The following is a 26,117-nucleotide window of genomic DNA, read 5'->3' on the forward strand; positions in this document are numbered from 1 at the left end:
TATTCACTAATAATTATATGAATGTGTAGGAATTACTTTCACTCTGAACTGCGCATGCGCATCGCGATAGACACCACACTCGCGTCACGATACCAGACCGAGACTCGATACGGAAAGAGGCATCGCACGGACGGATAGAGAGGCAGCAGACCTGGTGGCTGGAGCCTAAAATAATGGACGTTTCAACATTAATGCTATAAGAGGCGAGAGCGGTGTTTAAGGACCACCTCGACCATGCACTCCTTTGTCTACGGAATCATGTCCCTGGTTTGGCTGTCTTCAAGCGGGGGTGAGTGGTGCGGCTACAGGCTAACACTAGCCTGGGCTTTATATTGATCTTTTATATATATATATGACTGACATCTGTCATCAGTCTGTATGAACGGGATATGATACCCGCCATACTAATCTTCGGTTCCGTCTTGGCTCTTTGAGTCTGGCCTAGCAACCTGTATTTGTTGTCTGTGCCTGCTGGTCGAAATCAAACATTGAATTGATAATATCCCTCCGTCCAGGAATAGAGGAGAACGCAGAGTGGAACGTTCACCAACTACCTCACTTCACTAAAACATCGCATATACCCCTGTTTCTCTTAATGATGGTCTTAGTTTAGTAACCGTGAAAAAATGGCATAGGCCTTAGGCCTACTATGTTGATGATCAAATAAGACGTAAGACAAAAAATAAGGTGATTAACCACTCCATCAAAATGGTTCACATTGTTTACCAAAAAGTAGGGGTAAAAACATCTGGATAGGATGTGCACATCTCCAGCAGCCTCCACTGAGTCTGATGACCCCCAGCAGTGCTCTATAAATTAAATATATTATTATTATTTAATAGCGTGGTAAAGTTAGTTTTATATTGGACGTTGTATATTTGACACATTCGGAAAAAAAAATTAGCACTGGCTTCGATGGACGAATTTGTGTCAAACCAACTTTGATGTGCCTGCCTATATAACACAAAGCTTCTTTTGTAAAAAAATTAATGATATTGTTGATAAATGCTTTAAATACATTATGCGGCTTCGCTTTTTGACTTACCCATGTCAGAATACATAGGGTGAACTCAGCTAACTGCCCTACACTTAACACAAAGTTTCTTTTCTAAAAAAAAACCTTTGATTTTATACAATTTTTAAATGTTAAATGCTATGTGTATGTCTGGGCAGTTAGCTGGGTTCATCAGATGAGTTTTTACATGAGTAGGTGATAAGGTCAAGCCGCATAATAGATTGAAAGCATTTTTTTTTTACATACAAAATATATATAAAATCAAATGGTGTTTTTTTTTGAGAAAATAAGCTTTGTGTTATGTGTAGTACAGTTAGTTGAGTTCACGAAATGTGTTTTGACATGGGTAGGTCAAAAGGTCAAGCCGCATAATAGAATTACAGCATTTAACATTACAATGTTTTGTAAAATCAAAGGGTGTTTTTTGGAGACAATAAGCTTTGTGTTATATGAAGGGCAGCTAGCTGGGTTCACCCGATGTGTTTTGACATGGGTAAGTCAAAAGGTGAAGTCGCATAATAGATTTAAAGCATTTATGAAGATTAAAAATTGTATAAAATCAAAAGATGTTTTTTTTTTTTACAAAATAAGCTTAATGTTATATAGGCAGGCCTTGTATTAACACATCCAAGTTCGTTTGACAAATTCATCCCTAGTAGCCAGTGCTAAATAGATTTTTCGAACGTGTCGACTATTCAATATAAAACTAACTTTAACACACTAGCAGTAATATTGGGGTAGGGGCGTTGCTATACCCCTTTTACTCGGTCACGTGCCCCTGTATTGATCTGCTGTGCCCCAGTAAAATCTCACGTTCGAGTTTTAACAAGCTCCATAGTTGGCAGTGGATTCATTTAGATTGATAATAACGGTAAAATAATGGTTAATTTTTCTATCCACAATGTCAAAACCACGCAGTTTAACCCAAAATACCAGCTGTGGCGGGCACCTTGCGTTCCGGGTCCGTACACTGCGGTGCGCACACTGTCCGGCAACGGCATTTTGCATGTCGTAGCCGGCGCACCGCGGCGTGCATGCAGCAATCCGTGTTTCGCCGTGTTTTCGACACAATAATCAGTATTGAGGAATGACAACACGACATCACGGGACTATTAAGTATTTTATTAATGGTGCCCCAGTAGAGCTTTATATTTAGGAACGCCCTGTTGATAATTCCTTAACACAGGTGAGCTGTACCACTGCCAGATCAGCCTCTTCTTCTGGAGAGGCTGGTTTACCAGAGAGCCTCTTCTTCTGGAGAGGCTGGTTTACCAGAGAAGCCTCTTCTGGAGGCGGCTGGTTTACTCTTGCATTTATACCTTGAGGTGTTCAGCAGAGCCTTTATCCAGAGCCAGGGAGGCTGAGAACCATCACAATGCGAGTAACATTCAAGTGACCAAGTAAAACACTTGGTCACTGGGACAGGGGACAGTAACCTGATGTGTAATAATAACGTATCTTGTTGTTGTTATTATTATTATTAGTGGTGCAGTACTAATGCCTAGTAGTCTAGACTGGCATAGTTTCATCTCAGAAATGCAGCTACTCTACAAGTGCCATCTTCATTCTAAATTCCATGAGCTGAAACATCTCCATCAGTGGATGAGTTCCTATGCCCAGAGGATCCTAGTATCAAATAGATATGTAGACAGATGGATCGGTATCAACTTTATTAATAGAGCTCAGATGCAGCTCTCCCACTGAGGGGGCACCCATTGAGTCCACTGAGTTCCCCACAGTGCAGTCAGAGCCAGGTGAGGTGTGTAATGGGTTGAGGTGTGTAATGGGTGAGGTGTGTAATGGGTGAGTGCACACCGAGAGACAACACCCTGAACTTCAACGTCAAGGATTTCTATTTGACTTGATGTGGTTAGTTACAGGGAGCGAGGTGTAGGTAGCCCAGCCCAGAGGAGCATGGCAGCAGTGCCGCCGTGGGGATGACAGCAGAGCCTGACCAAGAGCGACCCGGGCGTTGAACACAATGACTCTGCAGACGGGGAGGGAGGAATGGGACTCTCAGCAGTCGGCAGCTGATGGTCGTTGACAGCCTACCTGCCACTAGACCCTACTCACAGAGGGCATTCTACTTTGTTAAAAGGATTTGCAATGCACTTCATAAGAATATGCATTTATTTGGCCAGATATTCTTGATGTTACATGTGTGTAGTGATGTGATGTGATGTGACATGACCTTGACCTCCTAGGTCCAACTCCCCTTTATCCTGTTTAAGCTTTGAGAAAACAAAGAGGTTCTCTGGAGTGGAAGCTGCTCTACTTGCCCTCTGACTGCTACCCTCCGATCAGAGGGCTCTTCTGTTCATCGAGTGTTCATCTTCAGGGAAATGGTCCAAATGGCATGCAGCAGGATCACATTACAAACATTCTCTCATAATCCAAGATGTAATCACAATGGAATTACAAACTGGTATAGTCAGAATGTCCCTGCAACACTGAAGTTAATTCAAATGTCTTCCTGATGATATTTCTTTATCGGACAAAGCAGGCAAATACCTTTGTCCCAGAGCTTTCGTGTAGTCTTTGTAGTGCAGGTGTTTTGTAGCACTGACCTACCCTACTCTTATAGGGGTAATATTTCGCCACCAGGTGTGAGGGTGATTAGTCATTGCACTACGACTCAGTTGGGTGTTGGACGCAATCCAGCATTCATGTGGGTGGACACACCCCCTTGTGATGTCACTAAGGCACAGGGTAGGGCAGATTTTAAAAGAGCTTGTAATGACTAATCACACTCTCTCCTGGTTGCAAAATAACCCCCCTTTGAGCATGCCAGCTATTAATTCAGATAATAAGGGATTAATTTCCCGGATGTCTATCCACCACCTTATATTATCAATGTAGTTACGTGTATAAAATTTACATTTTGTGTTTATTTCATTTTGTGACATTTCAAAGTAAAAGTCTCTCCTGTTGGACAGTGCGGTAAAAATTGCTATGAAGGACGCACGGGTTACTTCAAACGTCCAACACAGAGCCCTAATCTCTCTAGGGGACATGGCACGATAAATATAAATATCTGCAGATATCATTATCTTTACTAGTGCACATGTAGTTGTACACACAGGCACATAGACTCAAACTCTCAGAAATGCTTGTCTTATTATTAATATGCCTCCCATTCCCGCCTACTTACTCATCTCTCCCACACACACACACACACACACACACACACACACACACACACACACACACACACACACAGATTCCTGTTTATGTGGTGCAGCCATTGCCTCAGACAATGAACTTGGAATCTGGAAACTTGTTCCCACTGTGGAGGTTTCAGCTCTTCTAAAGACGTCCATTGGCAAATGGCTTGAGTCTGATCTCCACATTAGGTCTCCCCTGCTCCGCTATCAAGGTGACATGGTTCCCCTCCACAGTGGGGTTTGGTTCTCAGGCCACAGCTGTTTACCATGTTATTCTAGTCATTGGTTCCGTGTTCTTGTGGTTTTTCAGCCTTTTTAACCTTTGCCAAATGAACATGAACCACCTACCTTCACTTCTTATTTTGTATATTTTATATGTGATCGTTTTGGGAAATGTATTATTTGTATTATATAATGTATTATAGTATTTTTTTTATTAATTTAGCAATCGACGATGCCCCCTTTAAACATTAACCTTGAGAAAAATATGGCAAGGAAGTGACTCTGGCATTCAATAGGCTGACATGGGTCTTTGGAAACCAAGAACCTTTCAACTGGCGTGTTTAGGATTCTCCGGTGTAAGAAACTAAAAAGGTGAACTTCATTTACTTCATGGGCTAGATGAAAATGCTGCAAGCAGTATCTGCTAATATTGCTAAGGCTGCTCTTTACATGGCTTCAACCATTTTATAGCTGCTCACAGACTTAGTGCTGCTCTTTAAACCGCTGATGCAGTTAGTGCTACTTATTTGCTGCTAATAAAAATAGTTAAGCTTATCCCGTCAATAATATAGTTGAAAATAAATATGCAGCCATGAGGGATGTCTGCAGTCGATATTTGCGTTAAGGTTCGAAGTGATCCAACATTTACATGAGCTCAATGGGCTCTTATCACAGTAGGAAGAACACAGGAACCACATTGACCATACTGCTGCTACGGCAGGCCAAATGAAACCAAACTTAAAGTTACAGGAACAGGAAATTACTAAGGTCTGGGTGAGCAACAGGAGAAATGGGACTCAATGGCACGACTTAGGAGACAAAAGGCTGGGTAGAAAGAATGGTTTATACTAGCGGATTGGTCGGTACACAATAAATCGGTTGACTATTGAGGCAAGCGATCCAGCAGGGTGAAGACGAAGGTGTCGTCGGGAGTAAACGGGCAAGAATCAGAAAAATCAGAAAGCCGAAATATCACTCAGGAAATGCTGGGACGCATGATACAAAGAAAAACGAGGAACAGAGTAAGGGAAACACGCTGACTAAATCCACTAGGAGGGGAATGTTGACAGGGGAAAACAATCAAGGTGAGTGAGCACAATCAGACACACGAGAAACACAAGGACAGGGAGTGAAGGAATCAATGAAGGGGGCGAGATTTGATAACTTTAGCCTACTATTGACACTATTGATAACTTCCCACAATGTGGAAAGATATTCTTTACTGTCAGTGCTAATGATGAAATCCAAAGGTTCAGTTAGAAGGGGAGGACTTTTCCTTATTGACCGTTGATGATTCCCCTCTGACGCCAGGTCTCATGGTTTGGTCCGGTTGTGGTTGTTGTTGTTGTTGGTTCCAGGAGGAGCGGAGCTCGCCCCCCCGGTGAACCTGACCCTGATCACCATGAACACCCACTTCAACCTGAGCTGGAGCCAGGGCGCCCGCCACCGCGGGGCCAACGTCAGCTTCTCGGTGCAGTACGTGCCGTAAGTCGTCCCCCCCCCCCCCCCCCCCTACGTCCTGGGGTAAGGCCGACGGTGGGGAAGGCCCGGTGCACTCCAGCCTGCTCTGACCACCCCCTCTGGGGGGGATTGGTTCTCCTTCCATCGGGTCGGAGGTAGGGCTGCAGGATATATCGGCTATGTACGATATATCGATATAATTTCCAAGGGGATACAAGATTTGACAATATCGTTTATATCGATATGCGTTAAAATGGTCAGTTTCCCCCGCAAGCGTCTACAGCGCTTGCCTTGGAGACTGTGAGCGTGACCCCTCCCCATCCCACTCTGTCTTTCCGAACGTGCCGTGTGCAAAGACGCCTCATTCCCCGCCGCCCCCTCACAACACAACAAGCATGGATGATACCCGTAAAGAAAACGAGACGGCGGCGGGAGACGAAATTGTTTCAAAGAGGAGAAACAACGGCTCCATAATGTGGAAATAGTTTGGGTTTAAAAAAAACAGATGAGCAGCAGCTGCAGGTCATCTGTAGAGAGTGTAGCAAAACCGTTGCGACTAAAAGTGGAAGCACGACAAATCTGTTCCACCATTTACAGCAGCGGCACAAAGTGCAGTAGGAGGAATGCGTAAAACTCCGTGGCTGTGCTGCTGCATCACCGGCCGCGACAGTTTCTTCTGCCCGGAAACCAGGGCCGGCGCTCGGCAAATGTGTTGGGGGCGCCCTCTGGTGACGCTCTTAATTAATTAATTAAAATATACGATACAAGCGAAATGAAACCAAACATGTTCCCAAATGGAACGGAGAAGGGAGGGGGCGGGGGATTAAAGTTACGGCGCACTGAAACCCTCACCAAAGTACGCAGGACAATGCGACGAAGCCAATGCTCTTAATGGTAGCTAATGTGTGTAACCTACAGCTTTATATTGTTTTGCATAGGTGATTATTTTGTGAAGGTGAAAAACGTCCCTTTTTTTTTTTACATGTTCATTCAATTCTGATGAAAATAACGATACAAAATCACATGTTGCAGTCATACTGACCTATGTTTTAATAAAAGTGCTTGCAACATCTCACATGTGGCTTTTGACTTACAAAAAAAACATCTAACCCACTCTAGAAAATATCGAGATATATATCGTATATCGCCATTCAGCCAAAAAATATCGGGATATCATATTTTGCCCATATCGTGCAGCCCTAGTCGGAGGGACAGGCTGCCCTGGGTTATGAACAATAGGTTCACATGTTCCTATATTCCTAGTGCAATAAATGCACTTAAACTGTTCAAACTTTAAAACAGCGCTTTCTTTCTTAAAGAATTCAAATGGATTAGACTTTATTAACGAACAGTGGTATTTTATTTTATTGGGTGTATTTGTCAGGTTGTTTTGTCTCATGTCTTTATATGTTGTATTTGTGTCTTTACCACTGTTCACGAAATGTATCTTTCGGGACAAATGAACTGAACCTGAAGGATCTGCTAGACCTGGGACATGCCGTCACTTCAGTCCATTCGGTTGCGTTGTAATATACCTGTAAAAGTGTTTTAATGTAATATTTGGATTTTCTAACTTCAAATACTGCGAAAAATATCGCAATTCAACACCTTTTTTGATACCTCAGGGGAAATGTAAACAACATTGATGGCATCGACACTGCAGAAAATAAATATTAAACTTTAAATATTTTCAGTATCGATACTCTTTGCCAAATCGCCTCTCCCTGCCTCCACTTAACCCAGATATCATCTCTAATGGGTGTGCCTCGAGGCCTGACCACTGGTGTACTGGTATAAACAGCATACACAACCCATTAAATATCCATGGAAAGCACACAAACATCAAAATAAATAAAGGTTAAAGGTTGGGTACGGAATTCGCTTTTTTGGCCATTTTTGCAAAATTACTTGAAATCCTTGTCATAACCCGCTTACAGCCACTGAGTCAGAAGTACTGACATGAAAATTAAACTTGTCAATCATCTGTGGAACGGGCAGGGCTCGAAAAACTCCAGCCAATCATTTCCATTGCCACCGAGTTGCATTGGACAGTAAGTACGTCAATCAAACGGTCGTACTGCACTCCCCCTCCCCCTCGCCCCGCGCGCGACCCCTTCGTGCAGTACTCGTGACCCAGAGCTTGTGACCCAGAGCAAGCTCCTGTTAGTTGTTATCCTGCGGTAGCTACTGGAACTATTTAATCCACATTTGGACCTAGCAGTAGAAGACAATTTCCATGGCAGACAAGACGCCACCATCCCCACCACCACCACCACCACCACCAGCAAAGAGAAGGAAAACTCTTTTTCAGAGAGTAATTGATAATAAAAACGCTGAAAGAGAAAAACTGAAATCAAGAATAATCCTAGGCGCTGCTTTCGAACGTTGGCGGCAACTGAAGGACGAGAAGGGTCTAAAAACCGATGCTTGTGTGGCGGTTGACCTAGTTTCAAAGTTTATACCGTTTATACTCGGTAATACCGGTGTTGAGACGAGTGTATTACTCGGTGTGAAAATGTCCACACCGCGGCAACCCTAGTGAAAACCAGGACTTCCAATACAATTATATGAAACAAACATACATTTTCTAAAAATAGTAATGATTTTTGTGACCGTTTAATGTTTATAACATCTGGTGCAACCATAGCCGCGAGAACGTATTCTCAGCAGGGGGTGCTGGAAAAAAAAAACCCAGCCTGCACTAGACTCGCAACTCGTCACATTGATAAAAAAGATATATAGCAGCGCAGCTCAATTACACCAGTGCATGCGCGCACAGTTGAAAATCGATCGTTGTGTTCACTTCCTTCATACCATGGTTCACATCCAGCTGCTCACAGAACAAGTTTAGCGCACTAGCGCTACCCTCACACTTTTTCATATAACCTTTTTTCAGCACTAGGTCATATGAGCATTAAATAAATGCTGCGTCTCAACATGCCTTGGACAGCAGCGAGGATGACTCGCTTTGCCACGGGCCGAAACAGTTCGGAGCGACCACAGCCAGAGCGAACACAGCGGGGCAGAGGAGTGTCAGGAAGTCTTGGGTGTACACATCAGTACGGCCTATTTGCACTACTGTTTAGTGGCAATGCAGTGTTTTATTCTATGCCTTTTTATTTTCGTATATTATTTCAATTAATACAATTTATTTATTCATGAAATCAAGATCTGGTCTTCAAATCTTTTTTCCAAATATAGGTCGTCTTACAATGGGGTTTGTGTTTATATTCGGACCAATACGGTACAGCGGGCGCTCACATGACGTTAAGCATTTCCTGGTGCATAATGTGACGCTTCAGAACCTAAAATCCCGTTTCTCCCCGTTGACACGACAACACATAACCGGCGCTTTCAGAAATCTCCACTTTGGCCGGAGTTTTTAGAAATGAACCGTTTTCTGTGATAAGACAGGGCCTCGGACAGGGGGTGTTGCAGCACCCCCAGCACCCCTACTTCCCGCGGTACTGGGTGCAACTTACAGCTGAATGTAGTGCCATGTTGTTAAACGAAAACCTACGCTAGCCTGGCTCGCTCTCGCGCATCTCTGTTCGCGCTCGTGCATGATTGCGCGTCCAGGTACTTGGAATGGGTGGAGTCAGAGTCAGCGTTGAAGGAGAGGGGGTAGGACCATTTGAGTTGTGTATTTTCAAAATCTGCTGGCGTTTCGCAAATCGCGTACCCAACCTTTAACTAATTAAATCTAAGAAGTTCAACATCCTGATGACTGAAACTAGTGTGATGCTGGAAACGAGTTATTCAGACCATCCATCATTGTCCTTAGACGTAGTACACTATCCGCATTCACTAAGTGCGCAGATTTTCAAATGTCAGTGTTGTTCCAAATCGAATACGCCTTGGTGCATTTACCAGAAATTCGGATTGAGACTGCCGAAGCAGCTCGCCACCTGCCAAAAACATCCTGCTTTGAACGGTGAAGCCTTTATGCTTGCAGCTATAAAAAGCTAAAATGCTATAAAAGTTACAAAATGACTCCATTAAATAGGCTGGCTCAGCCTAGCTCCGCCTCTTTCGCAACGTAGGCTGCTGTTGAGTGCAAAGCGATGGCTGCCGTTGAGTGCGGAAATTGCACATTGTTCCATACTCAGTGTTTTGACTGTTTTGAGGGCACCATCCGGGTCCTTTCAGTACACTTATTTTCGCCCAGATCGTTATTGGAACGCCCTACGTGCTCAAACTAAGTATAGTAAGGACAGGAATTATGGATATCGGAACACGCCACAGGTCATAATGTCAGAAGCTAGTGTGATGGTGGAGACTAGGGTTGCCGCGGTGTACGGTATCATCAGTATTACCGGTGTTGAGGCCAACACAGATTACTCGGTGTCGCACACCGGCAACAGTGAGTTTTTTATTTATTTATTTTTTAGTAATAACTTATTTTTTCAGTCAAAATTAATAATATAATTATGATTATAAAAAATGTGTAAAATAGGCCACATTTCTGCTCTGTGTGGAAGAGAATCGGCGCGCCGAGAATTTGCGCGCTTCCGAGCGATGCTGTGAAAATGGAGCTTGCAGCAGTGGGGCCTCCACCGGAGAGTTCGGGCACACAGCGGCCGACACAGCCATCAATTTGTGGAGCGTTTGCCAAATGTACAAAGTACAAGAAGGACAGTGTGAGGTGGACTGCATGTACCGATGCAGTCACCAAATATATGAGCAAGGAGATGGTGTCCTTCAACACGGTGGAAAAAAATCCTTCAAGGAGCTTTTGGCGACACTTTACGCCAGTACGATGTTCCAGGGCGGACATATTTTTCATCCACAGCCATCGCGCAAACTTACAACAGTGTCAGGAGTGAGCTGCAACATACCCTCTTATCGGTCGAAGAGTTTTCCCTCACAACAGACTTGTGGTTGAGCGCATCGATGGCACCATATATGTCACTGACATTTTATTGACCAGGATTGGAAGCTGGTGTCATAATGCCTCCAGACGAGCTTTTTGCCAGAGGACCACACCGCCGTTAATTTGGCTGATGCCCTGCAGGACACTATGCGGGAGTGGGAATTGAGCGCGGATAAAGTCTCCAGTCTCACCACCAACAGTGGAGCCAACATCAAAGCAGCTGTTCGGAACCTAGGGTGGCCCTGGTTGAGCTGCTTCGGGCACAACCTAAACCTTGCCGTGTCAAATACTTTGGAAAAAACAGAGAGTGCGAACAGACCGTGCCCTTGCAGTCTGTCGCACAATCAACGTTTTCTCACAGCTGGACGAGGAGACAGGAGCTGCAGAAAGCCCAGGTCGAGCTTGGCCTCCCACAGCACTCGCTGGTGACGGTATGTTAACTAAGCCTCATATTCTTTTTGGGAAAAATTGTAAAATATAAATAAAATACAATATGCCTATATTAAGCATTCACATAGGATTGTGCAACACGCTGGGGGTCCAAGCAAAAAATGATCGATAGAATGTTAGAGCAGAAGCAGGCTATCAACAGAGTGCTTGCAGAGGATCGGAAAACCAATGTGAACATCACATGGCAAGATGAAGATGTGCTGCTGGCAATGGATGAAGCGCTGAAGCCAGACCGACATTCTCTCCGGGGAGAATTATGTGACCACATCGTCTCTACTCCCTGTGCTGCATTTGGTCAAACAGGGAACGTTAGCCCCTTTTGTTGAAGACACCAAATTAACTGCTGACCTGAAAGCTGGCATCCTCCATGTTCTGGAAGAAAAATATAAAGCCCTGCCGCAGGCAAGCCAGGAGCTCATGCGCAAGGCAACATTCCTTGACCCGCGGTACCGGGGTGAATATGACTCGAATGTTAACGAGTTAAAAAGAATGATTGAGGAAGAAGCAGTCACCCTCGGGCGAGCAGCGCAGCCAGTGAGAGGGGAAAATTAAGACGAGGAGGGAGCCGCGGCAGAGCCCCAGCCCAAGAAAATAACTTTGGCAAGTTTGCTAAAGAGGAAAACAGGCGCACCTACCTCAGCCCTACTAACGCTCCCCGAAAAAGCAGCCGCACAGATTGTCAGCTACTGTCAAGAGGCTTGCATCGATGCTGAGGAGGTTCCTCTTGGTTGGTGGAAATTGAACCAAACGAGGCTTCCCCTTCTGGCAAAGGTCGCCAGAAATTTCCTCTGCGTGTGTGCTACAAGCTGCGCATCCGAGCGGGTGTTTAGCACGGCAGGGAACATTGTCACCCCCACAAGATCGCTTCTCAAACCAGAGAAGGTGAACATGTTCGTTTTCCTGGCAAAGAACATGTAGCCTAGACTAGTCACACTTGTCAATAGTTTATTTTAGCCAGGCCTAGCCCTATTTAGAACTGTTATAATATTTTATATTGCGGGCGGCAGCACGGACAGGATATGCCGGCCCGTCACCCCCACAAGATCGCTTCTCAAACCAGAGAAGGTGAACATGTTAGTTTTCCTGTCGGCTTGTTCATTCATTTTACATATTTAATTTTTTATAAAAGTTTCGAGTTTGGCATTAAGCAGAATTGTGTTTCTTCTTTTTGTTCCATAGGCCTTGTGTTTGCTTATTTAATTGTAGCCAATTCGTTTCTTATTAATTTTGTTACATTGTGTTTGATTATTTTACCTTGTTTTACCCTGTGTATTAAAAATAGAATATGTAAATAGTTGTGGCAATTGGGCTTGAGGCCCGCGGCACAAGACGGGCATGCAAGTCGCCGTCATCTTTAGGCCTATTTGATTAAAAAAAAGAGTTCTGCAGTTTGTCTTTGCACTGTTTACTGTTTTATTGTTTGTCCTAATAGATAGGATACCTAATAAACCTTTGGAACACACAAGACCGGTAACCATAGCAACGGCGGTAAACAAACCCTGCGAAGCCCAATCCCTACGTGAGCTCCCCGCACTACGGCCATCCGGAGGCGCACAGAGCTTTTGGCCGTGATATTATATTTAAAATGATATTGTACAATAGAACGTTATAAGACGCCGAGAATTGGCGCGCTGCCAGCCGCTATCACCGAGTGTGAGAGGAGAGTTGACGGAGAAGATGGCGGTTGACCTAGTTTCAAAGTTAATACCGGTAATACCGGTATTGACACGAGCGTATTACTCGGTGTGAAAATGTCCAGATCGCGGCAACCCTAGTGGAGACCAGTTCTTCAGACCAGCCATCACCTGGTCTTGAAGGCTCCAAACCCATGAAGGCTACCTGATGTGTGAGAACAACTCTCATGGCTGGGGTGAGATAAGTGGTTGGCGATGTGTTCATGATTGCTCTCCTGTTGTCGTGACCTCCAGGTCTTTCAAGCTGTCGATGCCAGGCACCCAGTGGTTGACGGCGTGTGAGAACACGCCCCACACCTGGTGCGACCTGACACCCAGGAAGCTGTACTTCCAGGCCATCTACACGCTGCGTGTCCGCGCCCACCGCGGGCCGCTGCGCTCCGGCTGGGTCCTCAAGGAGTTCTGCGCTGACAAGGAGGGTAAGCAGGGCAGGCCTGTTGGGTTGTTATGGAGCTCTTGTGGACGGTGAGCTGCACAACCTCCTCAAACAGCCTCTTCATCTGACAACGTCTCCCATTTCTTTCTCCCAGCTCTGTGGTTGTAGTTATCTGGTCAGCTCCTTCTTGAGGAGTTATGGATTTAAGTTGGGGGACACAGGATCAGCTGAATAACATTCAACAGGCATTTCCTCAGGAAGCCAGTGCTACCATCCTGTCTGTTCTACCATTGGGCCGCAGACATAAAGTACCAGGGACTACTTTATGCCTGTGGTCGTTCATTTATGATATCACTGATTAGCAGCAATAATGATAAAGATTTATGACCTGCGTTAGGGCTCCTTGGCTTCTCTTGTTTGGTGCTGTCAATGTTCGCAACAACATTTACATTTAGGGCATTAAGCCGACACTTTTATCCAAAGCAAACTTGCAATGAGTACAATTGTCAGAAGAAAATTCCCCCCTCGAACAAAAAATATTTAAAACTTGTAGTTGAAGGGGTTGTTTGGGCTCTTGGAATTCCCACAGATGCCTACTAGGAGACTGGTGAGACCCTGTTACGTTATGCTAGCATTATGTCTGCCATCCGCAACCTAGGGCACTAAAAGGTCTCCTGCCTTTGGGCCCTGTGGAGGCCCTGGCGTCCGGGAGGGTCTGCAGCAGGGCCTGTGAATTCCTCAGAGCAGTGGTTTTCAAACTGGGGCGCGCCCCCCCTGGGGGGCGCCAGGGTTCTTCAGGGGGGGCGCGACGTGAGAAAAATATAAACCCGAAAAAACCTGAAAGTCGATGATTCAAATCATCAATCGTACTTCAACTGTAGAAGTAACCTAACTAAATCAATTTTCAACCGTTTATCTTCGTGCAAACCATTTAACAAATCTACACACTTGTATCTTCAATAATATCTAAACAGAATTTCGATATCATTTAAAATGTCTTCAGAATCACAGTTTTAGTTTCATTACGCTTCGTTTTCAGCTGTTTTCATTGAAGACGTCAGCCCATTCTGATACACCTACTTCTAGACATCGTAACTCATTCATTTTTCAACCGTTTACCATCGTTCAAACCATTGAACAAATCTACACACTTGTATTTTCAATACTATCCAAACGGAATTTTGATAGCATTTATACTTTTTTCAGAATCACAGTTTTAGTTTCAAACCGGCATCGTTTTCAGTTGCTTATATAATGTAGGTCACCATAGCAACGCCGGTAAACAAACCCCGCCGAATAGTCGAATCTCTGGACTGAAAAAGCAGATCTTATTCGACTCTGAAAATTCAGAGTCGGGGACCCTGAATGAATCTGTGTAAACTGGCAGTTTACACAGATTAAGATGTTCAAATGTATTTAAAAAAGGTTAAGCTAAAACATGCTTAGATAAAGTTGTTAAATTGTGTTAAATGTGTTTAAAAACGCACAAAGATGTTATAATGTTTCAGAAATATGTTTAAAATGTTTAGAAAATATGTTTAAAAAATATATTTCAAATGTTTAAAAAATATGTTTCAAATGTTTTAAAATTATGATCAGAGATGTTTAAAATGTGTAAAATAATTAAGATAGCTTTCAAAACACAGGTCTTTAGAACATTTCTTCTTGGGGGGGGGGGGGGCTCAGCTGAATTTTGTTCTCTGAGGGGGGGCTCACTCTCTCACACTTTGAAAACCCCTGCCTCAGAGGCTGTCGCTGTGGAGTACAAATATAATGCCTTGACCCCACTGCGCTCTCTTCAAGTCAGACCCGTGTTGACCACAGCTGCTGTAGTCTCTTGAACTTCCTCCGGTGATCAATACGTCTCTCCCTACGACCCCTCTGCCCACAGCGGCCCTGGGCCCTCCGTCCAGGGTTGACCTGGCCCCCGCGGGGGCACTGCTCGACGTGACGATCTGGGACCCCCGGAGCAGCACCAATGGCTCCATGAAGGAGCTGTACCCCAGGATGTACTACCGGGTGGTGTACTGGGAGCACTCCGACACTCGGGTACAGCACCACACACCCTTATGTTCCCCTCGTCAATGGTGCCAGTCTATGTATGTTTTTATTACACAGCTCTTCAATGCCGTGGAACGCTTCCTTCACTTGCATGGACCTTCACAACTTCCGGCGTCTTAATTCTTTTTTGATAATTCACCGTTGCTAAGCATATAATGACCGCTGTCGAGGAATGTGGATTTTTTTGTCCCTGATTCACGTCTTTGTTTGTTGTCTGGTAACTTATCAACCCCAGCATATTCGGTTGCTAAGCGACGTCAACGTCTTTTGACTATTTCTCTGCTGATCAACACTACGAATGGTAATTGTAAAAAGATAATAATAATAATAATTTCACTTCAAGCAATGGCCTAATGTCCTCGATTGCAAATCGTTAAAAAGCATACATAAGTGCTTCAGAGCCCACATCAACACCCATGTGTTGAAACCCATACAGAAAGAAGTGTGTCAACGTGGCGATTATGGCTCTGATCAACCACCAGCAGGCAGTCGATTCTATTGAATCAATTCAGTGGATTCATCGATGGGGTTTTGTAGCACGTTAAAGAATGCGAGTGGATTGCTCTGACCCCAGGTTAATGTAACAAGCCATGGCTTATTAGGGCCCTATGATTTCCGCGATAACGAAAACGAGGACGGAATCACGGAATCGGACAATAAAAATGGAATCTACTGATAATTTTTCATTTTTTTATTATTATTTTATTTTTTTATTATACAGGAAAGTATTAAAAGTAACAAAGTTACAATTTTAAACGGGCCTGTCTCAGTAAAATAACTGATTTCCAGCAGGTTCCTGTTCTGCAGCGCATATAACATGTAACAGGGACAAGGCACATCACGCGTCACATTTACAATATGCAGCGGAATGCAGCGGAATTCGCCATTATTTTGGTGAAATTCAGTTTCGAGGGAAAAGGGAAACAAAACAGGTGACATTAACGTCACTGAATGTTTAGCAGTCACTCCCACAAAAATGTAAAAAAAAATCCCCTGTCCACCACTCCAGCCTAGGTGGCGGGAATGCAAACAATAGGTCCCGCTCCCGCTCCTAACAAGTAGCCGAAGAAGAAGTTGAAGCGCCCGTAATTCGGTTCTAACCCCCAAATTCAGAGCCGAACAATATCCAAAACATTTCTATCACTCAGGTGATCAGCTGTTTTATAGAATATGTCAACATACTATCGATTGGAAACGCAAAGATACGTGCGATGACCACTCGAAGTCCAAAATCCATATAAAAAACAATGAACGCCGTAGCCAGGGCACGCCCCTTCAAACCACAATTTGAGTTTATAAAAAAAGAGTTTATAAGCACTTTATTATTTATGTCATGTTGTTTTTATTTGAAGCACTAAAAACAGTGCAATGTTGGGATGTTTTAATAAATGTAGTCTTCTATCTGATTCAATTGTAAGAATTTTATTCGTTCGCACTTAATTGACACTCGTTTTGATGATTTCAATTGCTTAAAGTGTAAAAACTGAATTCATGAAAATTAAAACGGAAAAAACGGAATTTGGAAAAAAATAAAACGGATTTCATAGGGCCCTACCTTATCACTGTCTGTTCTCCCCCCCCCCCCCCCCTCACGGTGCAGAGGCCAACACCAGCCAGTTGGTGAGCCGTACACATCCATTATACTTCAAATGAGCATTTAGCGGCTCTATCTTTGTTTGTCCCCACACACTGAAGCACATCCCAACTGCCCTGGCTCTTCTCCCATAGTGCCCACAAACAAACCAACGCCCCGGACTGGATTCTGGGTTCACGCATCACTGCACCCCCTCGGGGACCGCGGCGCAGGGGGGCTGACTCTGAGGGAACAGGGGGGGCTTTGTTCCGGTAGGGTTGTAACTGTGAGTGCAGAGAAATATGTCGATCAGATGACGTGTAGATGGGGTTGATATGACAAATTGGAACACGATCAGCTCTGGGAGCTTGAATTCTTCCACACTGAGCGAAGTAGAGTTCAGCTCATTCTGCTCTTGCTCTCGATTAGGTAAGCTAAGCAGATAGCTAACATGAAGTTGGTCCCTTGGAATAAAAGCCCAGGAAACGTGAAACGGTTTAGGCCTTTGATAAGGTTCCTTGTTTACTTCCAAACTTGTAAAACTGTAAAAACATAGAAAACATGAATTTACAATCTGCTCATGCAAATGAATATACAATATACAAAGCTAAGATAAGCTCAGCAATTCGGGAGCGTCTTCAAAAACTGTGTGCAAAAACTGTGGGGCCTACTAATATCTATATTAAAGCATCTATAAAGTAGCATGCCATGGGACCTTTAAACTGGGTAACACGGTAACTATGGTAACACAGGAGAGCCAAAACACAACTCATGCAATGCCATTATCAACCAGTAGCCGTCTAGAACAAAAACAAATTGTGGGGGCAGAACAATGGGTGTCCTGCATCTCAACAAAGACGACGTCACCGATATACCTGGGCCCTCACAAAGCGCCAGATCCTTAGAAAAAACCTGGAGACTATTGTTTTGAATGCAGACAGAGAGTAGCCTTCTGTGTCACTTATTTGTATAAGGCGTTGGCCTGGATGTAAAAGGCTGGCCTGGGATGAAGAGTATGCAAATACATGGCAGAAGACACTTTAAAAGCACACCAAGTTTAATTTCCTACGATTACTATTCCTATGCGTTCAGTCAATGACAAGTCCAACCGTGAATATGGGGATCTTAAGCTTTTTATTTTTTTTTCCTTTATCTCACCATTTTATAATTTCACCATCTTTCCTCGGTTGAATAAAAGGAGCCAACATGTTGTTGTGACACAAGTGGCCTTTGGTGAGGAAAACCAAAGGTTGAGGAGGCTCATCTCTACGATGTGTAGAGTGATGAGCACCACACACCGGGCGGCAAGTAGCTCAGGAGGTAGAGCAGGTTGACTGTTAACCAGCAGGTTGCTGGTTCAATCCCCGGCTCCTCCTATCTGAGGGTCAAGGTGTCCTGAGCAAGGCACCTCACCCTGACAGACACTCACACTGGTCTCTCCTGTGTTCCCTCAGAGCCCTGACACTGTGCTGGTGGACACTCGCGCGAACACGGTGACCCTCCCCGACCTGCGGGCCTGGACCTGGTACTGCGTCAGCGTCCAGTCGCGATACGACTTCTACAGCAAGACCTCCGCCTTCACAACCCCACACTGCATGCAGACGGAAGGTGAGAAGCTAAGCTAGGTGGGGTGACCTGGGAGGAGATAGCGGGGAGGAGTTCACCTGGAGGAGGTCACCTGGAGGAGGTCACCTGGGTGGGGTCACCTGGGTGGGGTCACCTGGGAGGAGGGCTAGTGGGTTAAACGTTTGAGACCGGAGCCCTGTACCACGAAGCTCGCTCAAAGGGTTAGCGAGGTATGTTGAGCTCCAAGCCTGGGTTAGTTATACCACGAAAGTCGATCTCTTTTAGCGTCGCTGTATCACCATGGTGACTTATGCTCGCAACCAAACCTGGTCGGGAGCAGTTTTTCGGCTTAGTCTAGCCGGAGATCGGCTACTTAAATCGGCGTGCGCAGCTTCCTAGCCCCTACTCTGACAATGGCGTCACCATTTGTGGGTGTTCCCGTGGACCCCGGCGCACTTCTCCGGAGACAAGGGTTTTACGGGACAGAACCGATCCCTTCGCATTGTCTGACGATATTCAGATTTCAGACTTTATTGTCATTGTGCAAACAACGAAATTGGGGTTCTTCATGAGAGATACAGATTCTCATCAGAGGGTGTTCGTTATTTGATCGTCCTTTTGGACCTTATGTAGACAATGATTACTGTTGCGCATTGTGTCTCAGTGACAGAGTGCTAGAGTGGAGGTAGCGCGTCAGTCTTGAATTTTTGCGCGGGGGTTCGACTCCCAAGTGACGCGAATTTATGTGAAGCTTAAAAAGTCCTAATTCTCATGCATATGGAATACTTATTCACTAAAGCTTATGGAATTATATTTTTGTGCTTATTTCGAACTTGAACCCATATTTTCAAGGCCGTGCTGGCACCACATCTATGGGGGTAAAATGCATGATTATAGACCGGCGAATTTGAACCCCGGTCGCTGGCGTTCGGGTCTTATACTAATCCACTACGCTACAGCCGCTACCTCTCAGCGGTCGAAAACATGCGATACATTTCTTAAATAGGGTGTATTTAAAGTGAATTCCCTAAATCATAGAATAAGGCAGGATGGACGTTGCTTATGCATTTTTAAATCATCATCATTCTATTTGGATTAATGGCGAACAATTCTGCATTTGGCATAGTTATTTTACAGACAATATGCAGAATCTTTTCACTTATACTCATATGGACTGCTTGATCTATCGTAAAGGTGAGAAAAATGACGCAAAAAACGCCCCTTTCACGTGAACGCGCACTGAACCTAAAGCGGAAAACCTGGTTCAACTAATTGAATCTAAAGTGAGCTTCGTGGTACCATTTAACTCTGATTGCGAGTTGCGGCTCTGTCGAGACAGGTTTTCCCAAGAAAGCCTGGGTATGTTCAGCGAGCTTCGTGGTATAGGGCACAGGTCAGTAGAGTCAGGTCAATAGAGTCAGGGTTTAGTCAATAGAGTCAGGGTTTATCAATAGAGTCAGGGTTTAGTCAATAGAGTCAGGGTTTAGCAGGTCAGAGTCAGGTCAATAGAGTCAGGGTTTAGTCAATAGAGTCAGGGTTTAACAATAGAGTCAGGGTTTAATCAATAGAGTCAGGGTTTAGCAGGTCAGAGTCAGGTCAATAGAGTCAGGGTTTAGTCAATAGAGTCAGGGTTTAGCAGGTCAGTAGAGTCAGGTCAATAGAGTCAGGGTTTAGTCAATAGAGTCAGGGTTTATCAATAGAGTCAGGGTTTAGTCAATAGAGTCAGGGTTTAGCAGGTCAGAGTCAGGTCAATAGAGTCAGGGTTTAGTCAATAGAGTCAGGGTTTATCAATAGAGTCAGGGTTTAGCAGGTCAGAGTCAGGTCAATAGAGTCAGGGTTTAGTCAAGAGTCAGGGTTTAGCAGGTCAGAGTCAGGTCAATAGAGTCAGGGTTTAGTCAATAGAGTCAGGGTTTAGCAGGTCAGTCGAGTCAGGTCAATAGAGTCAGGGTTTAGTCAATAGAGTCGGGGTTTAGTCAATAGAGTCAGGGTTTAGTCAATCAATAGAGTCAGGGTTTTGAACGGTCAATAGTCATGGGTTAGTCAATAGAGTCAGGGTTTAGTCAAGAGTCAGGGTTCAGTGCGGACAGTAAGGCAGGTCAATAGAGTCAGGGGCTAGGGTTAGAGTCAATAGTCAGAGTTTAGTACGGTCCTGTTGTCCTGTTGTCCTGTTGTCCTATCCAGATGTGTGTATTTCTATTCACTTGTATTAAGAACATGCTAAATGGTGTGTGTGTGTGTGTCTAACAGGCGCGGTGCCCTGGTGGCAGATCCTGCTGATCTTCTCCCTCTCTGGGCTGGTGGGCTTCGTGGGTCTCCTGGTGCTTCTATACTCCGGCCTGTACTGCTACCGCACCGCCAAGGACACGCTGTTCCCCGCAGTGACGCTGCCGCCTCACTTCCAGGCCGTAAGAACCACACACTCAATCTGCCTTCCTGCCTGTACTCTGTTCTTGTGTCAAACGTCATTTTCTGTGGACCAAGTACCGTCGCAATACACAACTCTGCACTTCACAAAGAACGGCTACAAATCCGCTATCTCTACACGCCTTTTCTACCCAGCATGCATTGGTCAGTAGCTTGTGTGAATTTGGGAGCACAGATACCCCAGCGTATGTTGGGCCTTCAAGCTAGGAGCGGCAAGCAGCAGAGCAGCAATGCTAGTTGAGTGTGATCAGTTCATTCACGTCTCATCAGGTTTCAGGAATCAACTGTGTCTGAATCAACCACTGCGATTGGGGATGTGATGCTGAATCGAAGATGTTCTCATGAGTTGAGAAGCTCCATGCGTCGAGGACAGAGGGTGGGGGGGTTAATTCAGTGTGTGCTTTTTATTTTATTTCTTAAATATTGAGGAAAAATAATTCTCTCTCTCTCTCTCTCTCTCTCTCACTCTCACTCTCACTCTCACTCACTCTCTCAGTACCTCATGGACTTGTCCCCTGGCTCGGACGCCCCACGACTGCTCACCCCGGACTCTGAGTCTGAGCTGACCTGTGATAGGCTGAGCATCTGTCCCCAGGTGGTTCCTCTGGAGGTCCACCTGCCCCCGCTGTCTGCTTCCACAGCGCCCCCTTCAGGCCTGGAGGCAGATGCAAGGTCAGTGTATTTATATTTATATTGATGTGTTTCTGGGAAGGATCTGTGTGTCGTCAGTGAATTATATTCATGGGCGAATAATGAACCCCTGTGGTGGTCTTCAACGGCATTGATACAAAGACCTCCTACTGGTGAGTAGTACAGAGGAGGGCCGGCGACGTTGGAAACCCCATGTCTGCAGCCCCAGGGGTTCCAGCTCCTCTGGGTGTCCACCCAGCGTAGATCTGTCCATGTCTATAAAAAACTGCATTTAATCTAGGCTGACCTCCAGACCAATCCGTCAGATCAAAGATTAGCCTACCGATTTGCCCGCCCATAGTTCTAGGGTCCACTCCCGGTCTCTTGTGTCTCTCTCTAACACAAGAGAGACCAGAGCTCCAGGCATCATGAACTCCCTAATCTCAGGGGGTAATAATCGCATTTGGCAATAGGGTTACTAGAAAAGGGTAACAAGCCTGTATTTCAGCATCTTCCAAAACATTCTGTTTTGTATCTTGTCGCTGTAAGGCCCCCCTCCCGAGTGCTTACCAATCACATCAGACTGATGTGATTGGTCAGCACGCCCCCTCTGTTGCGATTGTTCGAACGCTTTGCGCATGCGCCGGCAAATTCATCCCCCCGAGTAGTTAACATTGTGGGTAGCCGGGAGGCGGGACTTCTGCACTTCAGCACCGCCCACTGCAGTCTGACGTCACGCTGTTACGGAAGGAAAGTTTGAGCGCAAACAAGCCGCTTGACGCACTTATTGAGGGGCGTTCTCGGTGGGCTCCAATACCCCCCCTGGCTCAGATGTTTCTAGTTTAGCAGACGTAAAACTGTCATACGTCATAAAAGTCTAAAGCAAAGGAAAAAGTGGAAAAGCATGATATCACCCCCCTTAATGTGATGATGTTGCACATCTGGAAACAGGCACAATCGGCAGGACAGCGGTGGGAGCGGAGACTCTGGGGTCTACTCCACGGAGGGGGGCTCGGGCCCCCCGCGCCACTGCAGCCACGACCTCCCCTCGCTGGGCACCGAGGAGCCCTGGGACGGGGGGTCCACCGCGCTCCTGGAGCCGGTCAGCCTGGAGCCGGTCAGCCTGGAGCAGGTCAGCCTGGAGCAGGTCAGCCTGGAGCACAGGGGCCTGAAGGCCGAGGCGGCGGGCCCCTGGGGCGTGAGGGACGAGGGCATCATGGACATGGGCGTCTGAGAAGGACAGAGGAAAGGAAATGGAGCAGACAGCAGGGCCTTGCTAATGGTCAGTGATGCAGAGAAGATCTCCCTCCAACTTTGAAACACTGAATGGGAGGTAAAGACTAAGCTAGGGGACTCCTGTGGAAATGGATCCCTTTGTCCACCTGCTGATCAGACAGAAGACCATGTTTGTTGTGTTTTTAGATGTTTTAATCATTTTGAACCATCTCCCTTTTTCATGATCTTTGGCAAAGTACTTTCTGTGAATGGTGCGATTACTACCACAGCATCCATAGCAGAGAAAATCAAACTGCAATGAGCCGAAGTGACCGTTGAAAGAATAAGGCACCATCATAAGCAGCACATAGATGTGTTGATGCTAATACTGCCTTCTCTGTTGAGCTCATAGGTAAACCCCAAAAGCACTTAATTCAGGGGAACAAAGTTCCTTATTTCTGTGGGAAAGTTCCTTATTTTTCCACAAGGGAAAAAAATGGAGAAAGTTGTCAAACTGTGGAAATTCTATTTAAAATATAATAAGTGTGTTACTCTCGGCTAAGAGCATTTCTAGAGTGGTCGTTTCCTATTGACTGTTACACACTCGCTCTCATGGAATCACATCTGGCCCTTTTCTAAAACCTTGACAACTGTCGTCATTGAAATCTGTAACTCCTACGCCACATGCACACCCCCTACCCCCTTCTGCCCAAAAAACAATTGTGTACGTGCGCATCATTGCATTAGCTCAGTAGGAAACGTATGGAGATTGATGATTGCTGTTCACTTGACCATTATTTATACCAACATTAATTATGTAAATGAACTACAGCTGGTCGCAGCCCAAACATCTCGGGAGAGGCTGAGGCAGAACACTCTTCTTTGGGGGAACTATCTTACTTCCATAATAAAATGTGTCAATTGTTTTGGTTTGAATCGGAATTGTCAAACTTTTAGTTGATGTGGAATGTACATTGTGTGTTTATACAGAGCTGTGTTTGAAGGGAGAACGTAAAACTGATTGTGAATACATTTCTACTCATTGTCGATTCTTATAGAATCTTAAATCGTATACATAAACGTATGTTTATCGTTTCCCATCCTGACCTTTTTTTTCAATGTCGATTTTTCTTGATTTTGTCTTGGCTTTACTCATCAAAATGAAAGAACATTCAGTTATGAAGATAGCTTTTGTTCTGAAACCTAGAAGCCATCCATTGTTTTTGTCATCCTATCATTTGTATTTATTACAATACCATTCTCTTAACCTGTTTAATTTACAATGAATCATGATATTTGGGGTATGCTACTCATCTTTTGTAAATCTATTTTCTAGAGGTAAATCCTCAAATGTTCATAAACGGTATGCAACGGCACATTTCAGTAGAAAACCAAATTATGGCTTTGAGACTTTAGTCAAACAATTGAAGGAGGAACATGAAGAAATGAAGCCTCAATAATAAGTTGTAGCCACAATATATCCAAATGTCTTGATCCAGTTCATCTTAAATAACTCAAGGGCATTATCTGGCAGGGGGTCCCCAAGGTGGTGGTGGTCCAAACACCTGCAGACTGTGAAGAGCTCTCCTTGTGTACCCAGCCTGTGGCTGGTCATTAAACATGTTTATTGAGCAGATGTTGTAAAGTCTGTACAGAGAAGCCTGTTGGTAAAATGTGAATTGTATTTAGTGGTAGTGCTGTGGGCTGCTGCCAGGGGACTCTGCGGTGAGGAACGTATTAAAGAGCTTTAGACATGCTGACGGCCCTTTCTGGTCTTTGCTTGGACAGCCTTGGACTCCGTCGGGAAGAGGAGAAACCTGACCAGGACCGACCCTTGGTTTGGTTTAGCTATAGGTTTAATAATACCTGGATTGGTATACGATTAGTGATGGTTAAGTAGGTAGCCCCACCTTGGTTAGAGATGGAGAAGGTTAGGTAGTAGGTTAGAGATTCTGAATTAAGGTATAAGGTTTGAGATGGTTAGTTTAGGTATTGGGTTAGAGATGGTTAGTTTAGGTATTGGGTTAGAGATGGTTAGTTAAGGTATTGGGTTAGAGATGGTTAGTTTAGGTATTAGGTTAGAGATGGTTAGTTTAGGTATTGGGTTAGAGATGGTTAGTTTAGGTATTGGGTTAGAGATGGTTAGTTTAGGTATTGGGTTAGAGATGGTTAGTTTAGGTATTGGGTTAGAGATGGTTAGTTTAGGTATTGGGTCAGAGATGGTTAGTTTAGGTATTGGGTTAGAGGTGGTTAGTTTAGGTATTAGGTTAGAGATGGTTAGTTTAGGTATTGGGTTAGAGATGGTAAGTTTATGTATTAGTTTAGAGATGGTTAGTTTAGGTATTGGGTTAGAGATGGTTAATTTAGGTATTAGGTTAGAGATGGTTAGTTTAGGTATTAGGTTAGAGATGGTTAGTTTAGGTATTGGCTTAGAGATGGTTGGTTCAGGTATTGGGTTAGAGATGGTTAGTTTAGGTATTGGGTTAGAGATGGTTAGTTTAGGTATTGGGCTAGAGATGGTTAGTTTAGGTATAAGGTTAGATAATGTGAAGTGTAGGAATTGGGTTAGTTATGGTTATGTTTTAGTTATAGATGGTAGTCATCAATAGATAGTTAAGTTAGGGTATCAGGTAAGATATGGTTATGTATCTGTTATAGTTAGTTAAGACGTTATTCTTGGATGGTCTAATGGGAGATGTCACAAGACATCAAAACAATCACAAGAGCAGAAAGTTGTGGTTCAACTCCTCTAATGGAGGCTCCATTCTGAGAGGTCAAAACAGCCCAAACCTTGTTCTGCTTTAGGCCTATGTGTTTATAAGAGGCATTACGGTGAGAGCGTGTATGAATTGATTTATACACATTGATTAAATAAGTATCGCCTGCTAGCTTCGTTTCAGGAAAAAAATGGCTTTGCATTTCTAGGCTTTGTATATTCAATTGTGCAAATAATTAGTCAAACTAAACTATAAAGTATTTATCTCCAGTCATTGAGAAACTTCCTGTTTCCACAGAACAGTTTAACTTCCGGATAACTTCTTAACCTCACAATATCAGCAGAGCTATTCAGAGACACAGCTCACTATTCAGAGAGACACAGCTCACTATTCAGAGAGACACAGCTCACTATTCAGAGAGACACAGCTCACTATAGAGAGACACATAGCTCACTATTTATAGTGACACATAGGTCACTATTCAGAGAGACACAGCTCACTATTCAGAGAGACAAATAGTTCACTATTTATAGTGACACATAGGTCACTATTCAGAGAGACACAGCTCACTATTCAGAGAGACAAATAGTTCACTATTTATAGTGACACATAGGTCACTATTCAGAGAGACACATAGGTCACTATTCAGAGAACACTTTGCTCACTATTCAGAGAG

General features: G+C 44.5%; 1 protein-coding gene across 1 annotated transcript; it reads left to right on the top strand.

Annotated features, from left to right (window-relative positions):
- The first annotated feature begins 51 nt into the window (after window positions 1-51).
- On the top strand, window positions 52-24,670 carry LOC130369696 (interferon alpha/beta receptor 1b-like). The gene is made up of 8 exons (XM_056575188.1): window positions 52-289; window positions 5,760-5,886; window positions 13,114-13,298; window positions 15,147-15,304; window positions 18,344-18,497; window positions 20,703-20,860; window positions 21,376-21,551; window positions 22,461-24,670. Exons 1-8 carry the CDS (start codon window positions 235-237, stop codon window positions 22,741-22,743), a joined length of 1,296 nt encoding a protein of 431 aa, XP_056431163.1. The 5' UTR covers window positions 52-234; the 3' UTR covers window positions 22,744-24,670.
- The last annotated feature ends 1,447 nt before the right edge of the window (window positions 24,671-26,117 follow it).

This window comes from Gadus chalcogrammus, chromosome 17 (genome assembly GCF_026213295.1).
Source record: "Gadus chalcogrammus isolate NIFS_2021 chromosome 17, NIFS_Gcha_1.0, whole genome shotgun sequence".
NCBI lineage: Eukaryota > Metazoa > Chordata > Actinopteri > Gadiformes > Gadidae > Gadus > Gadus chalcogrammus.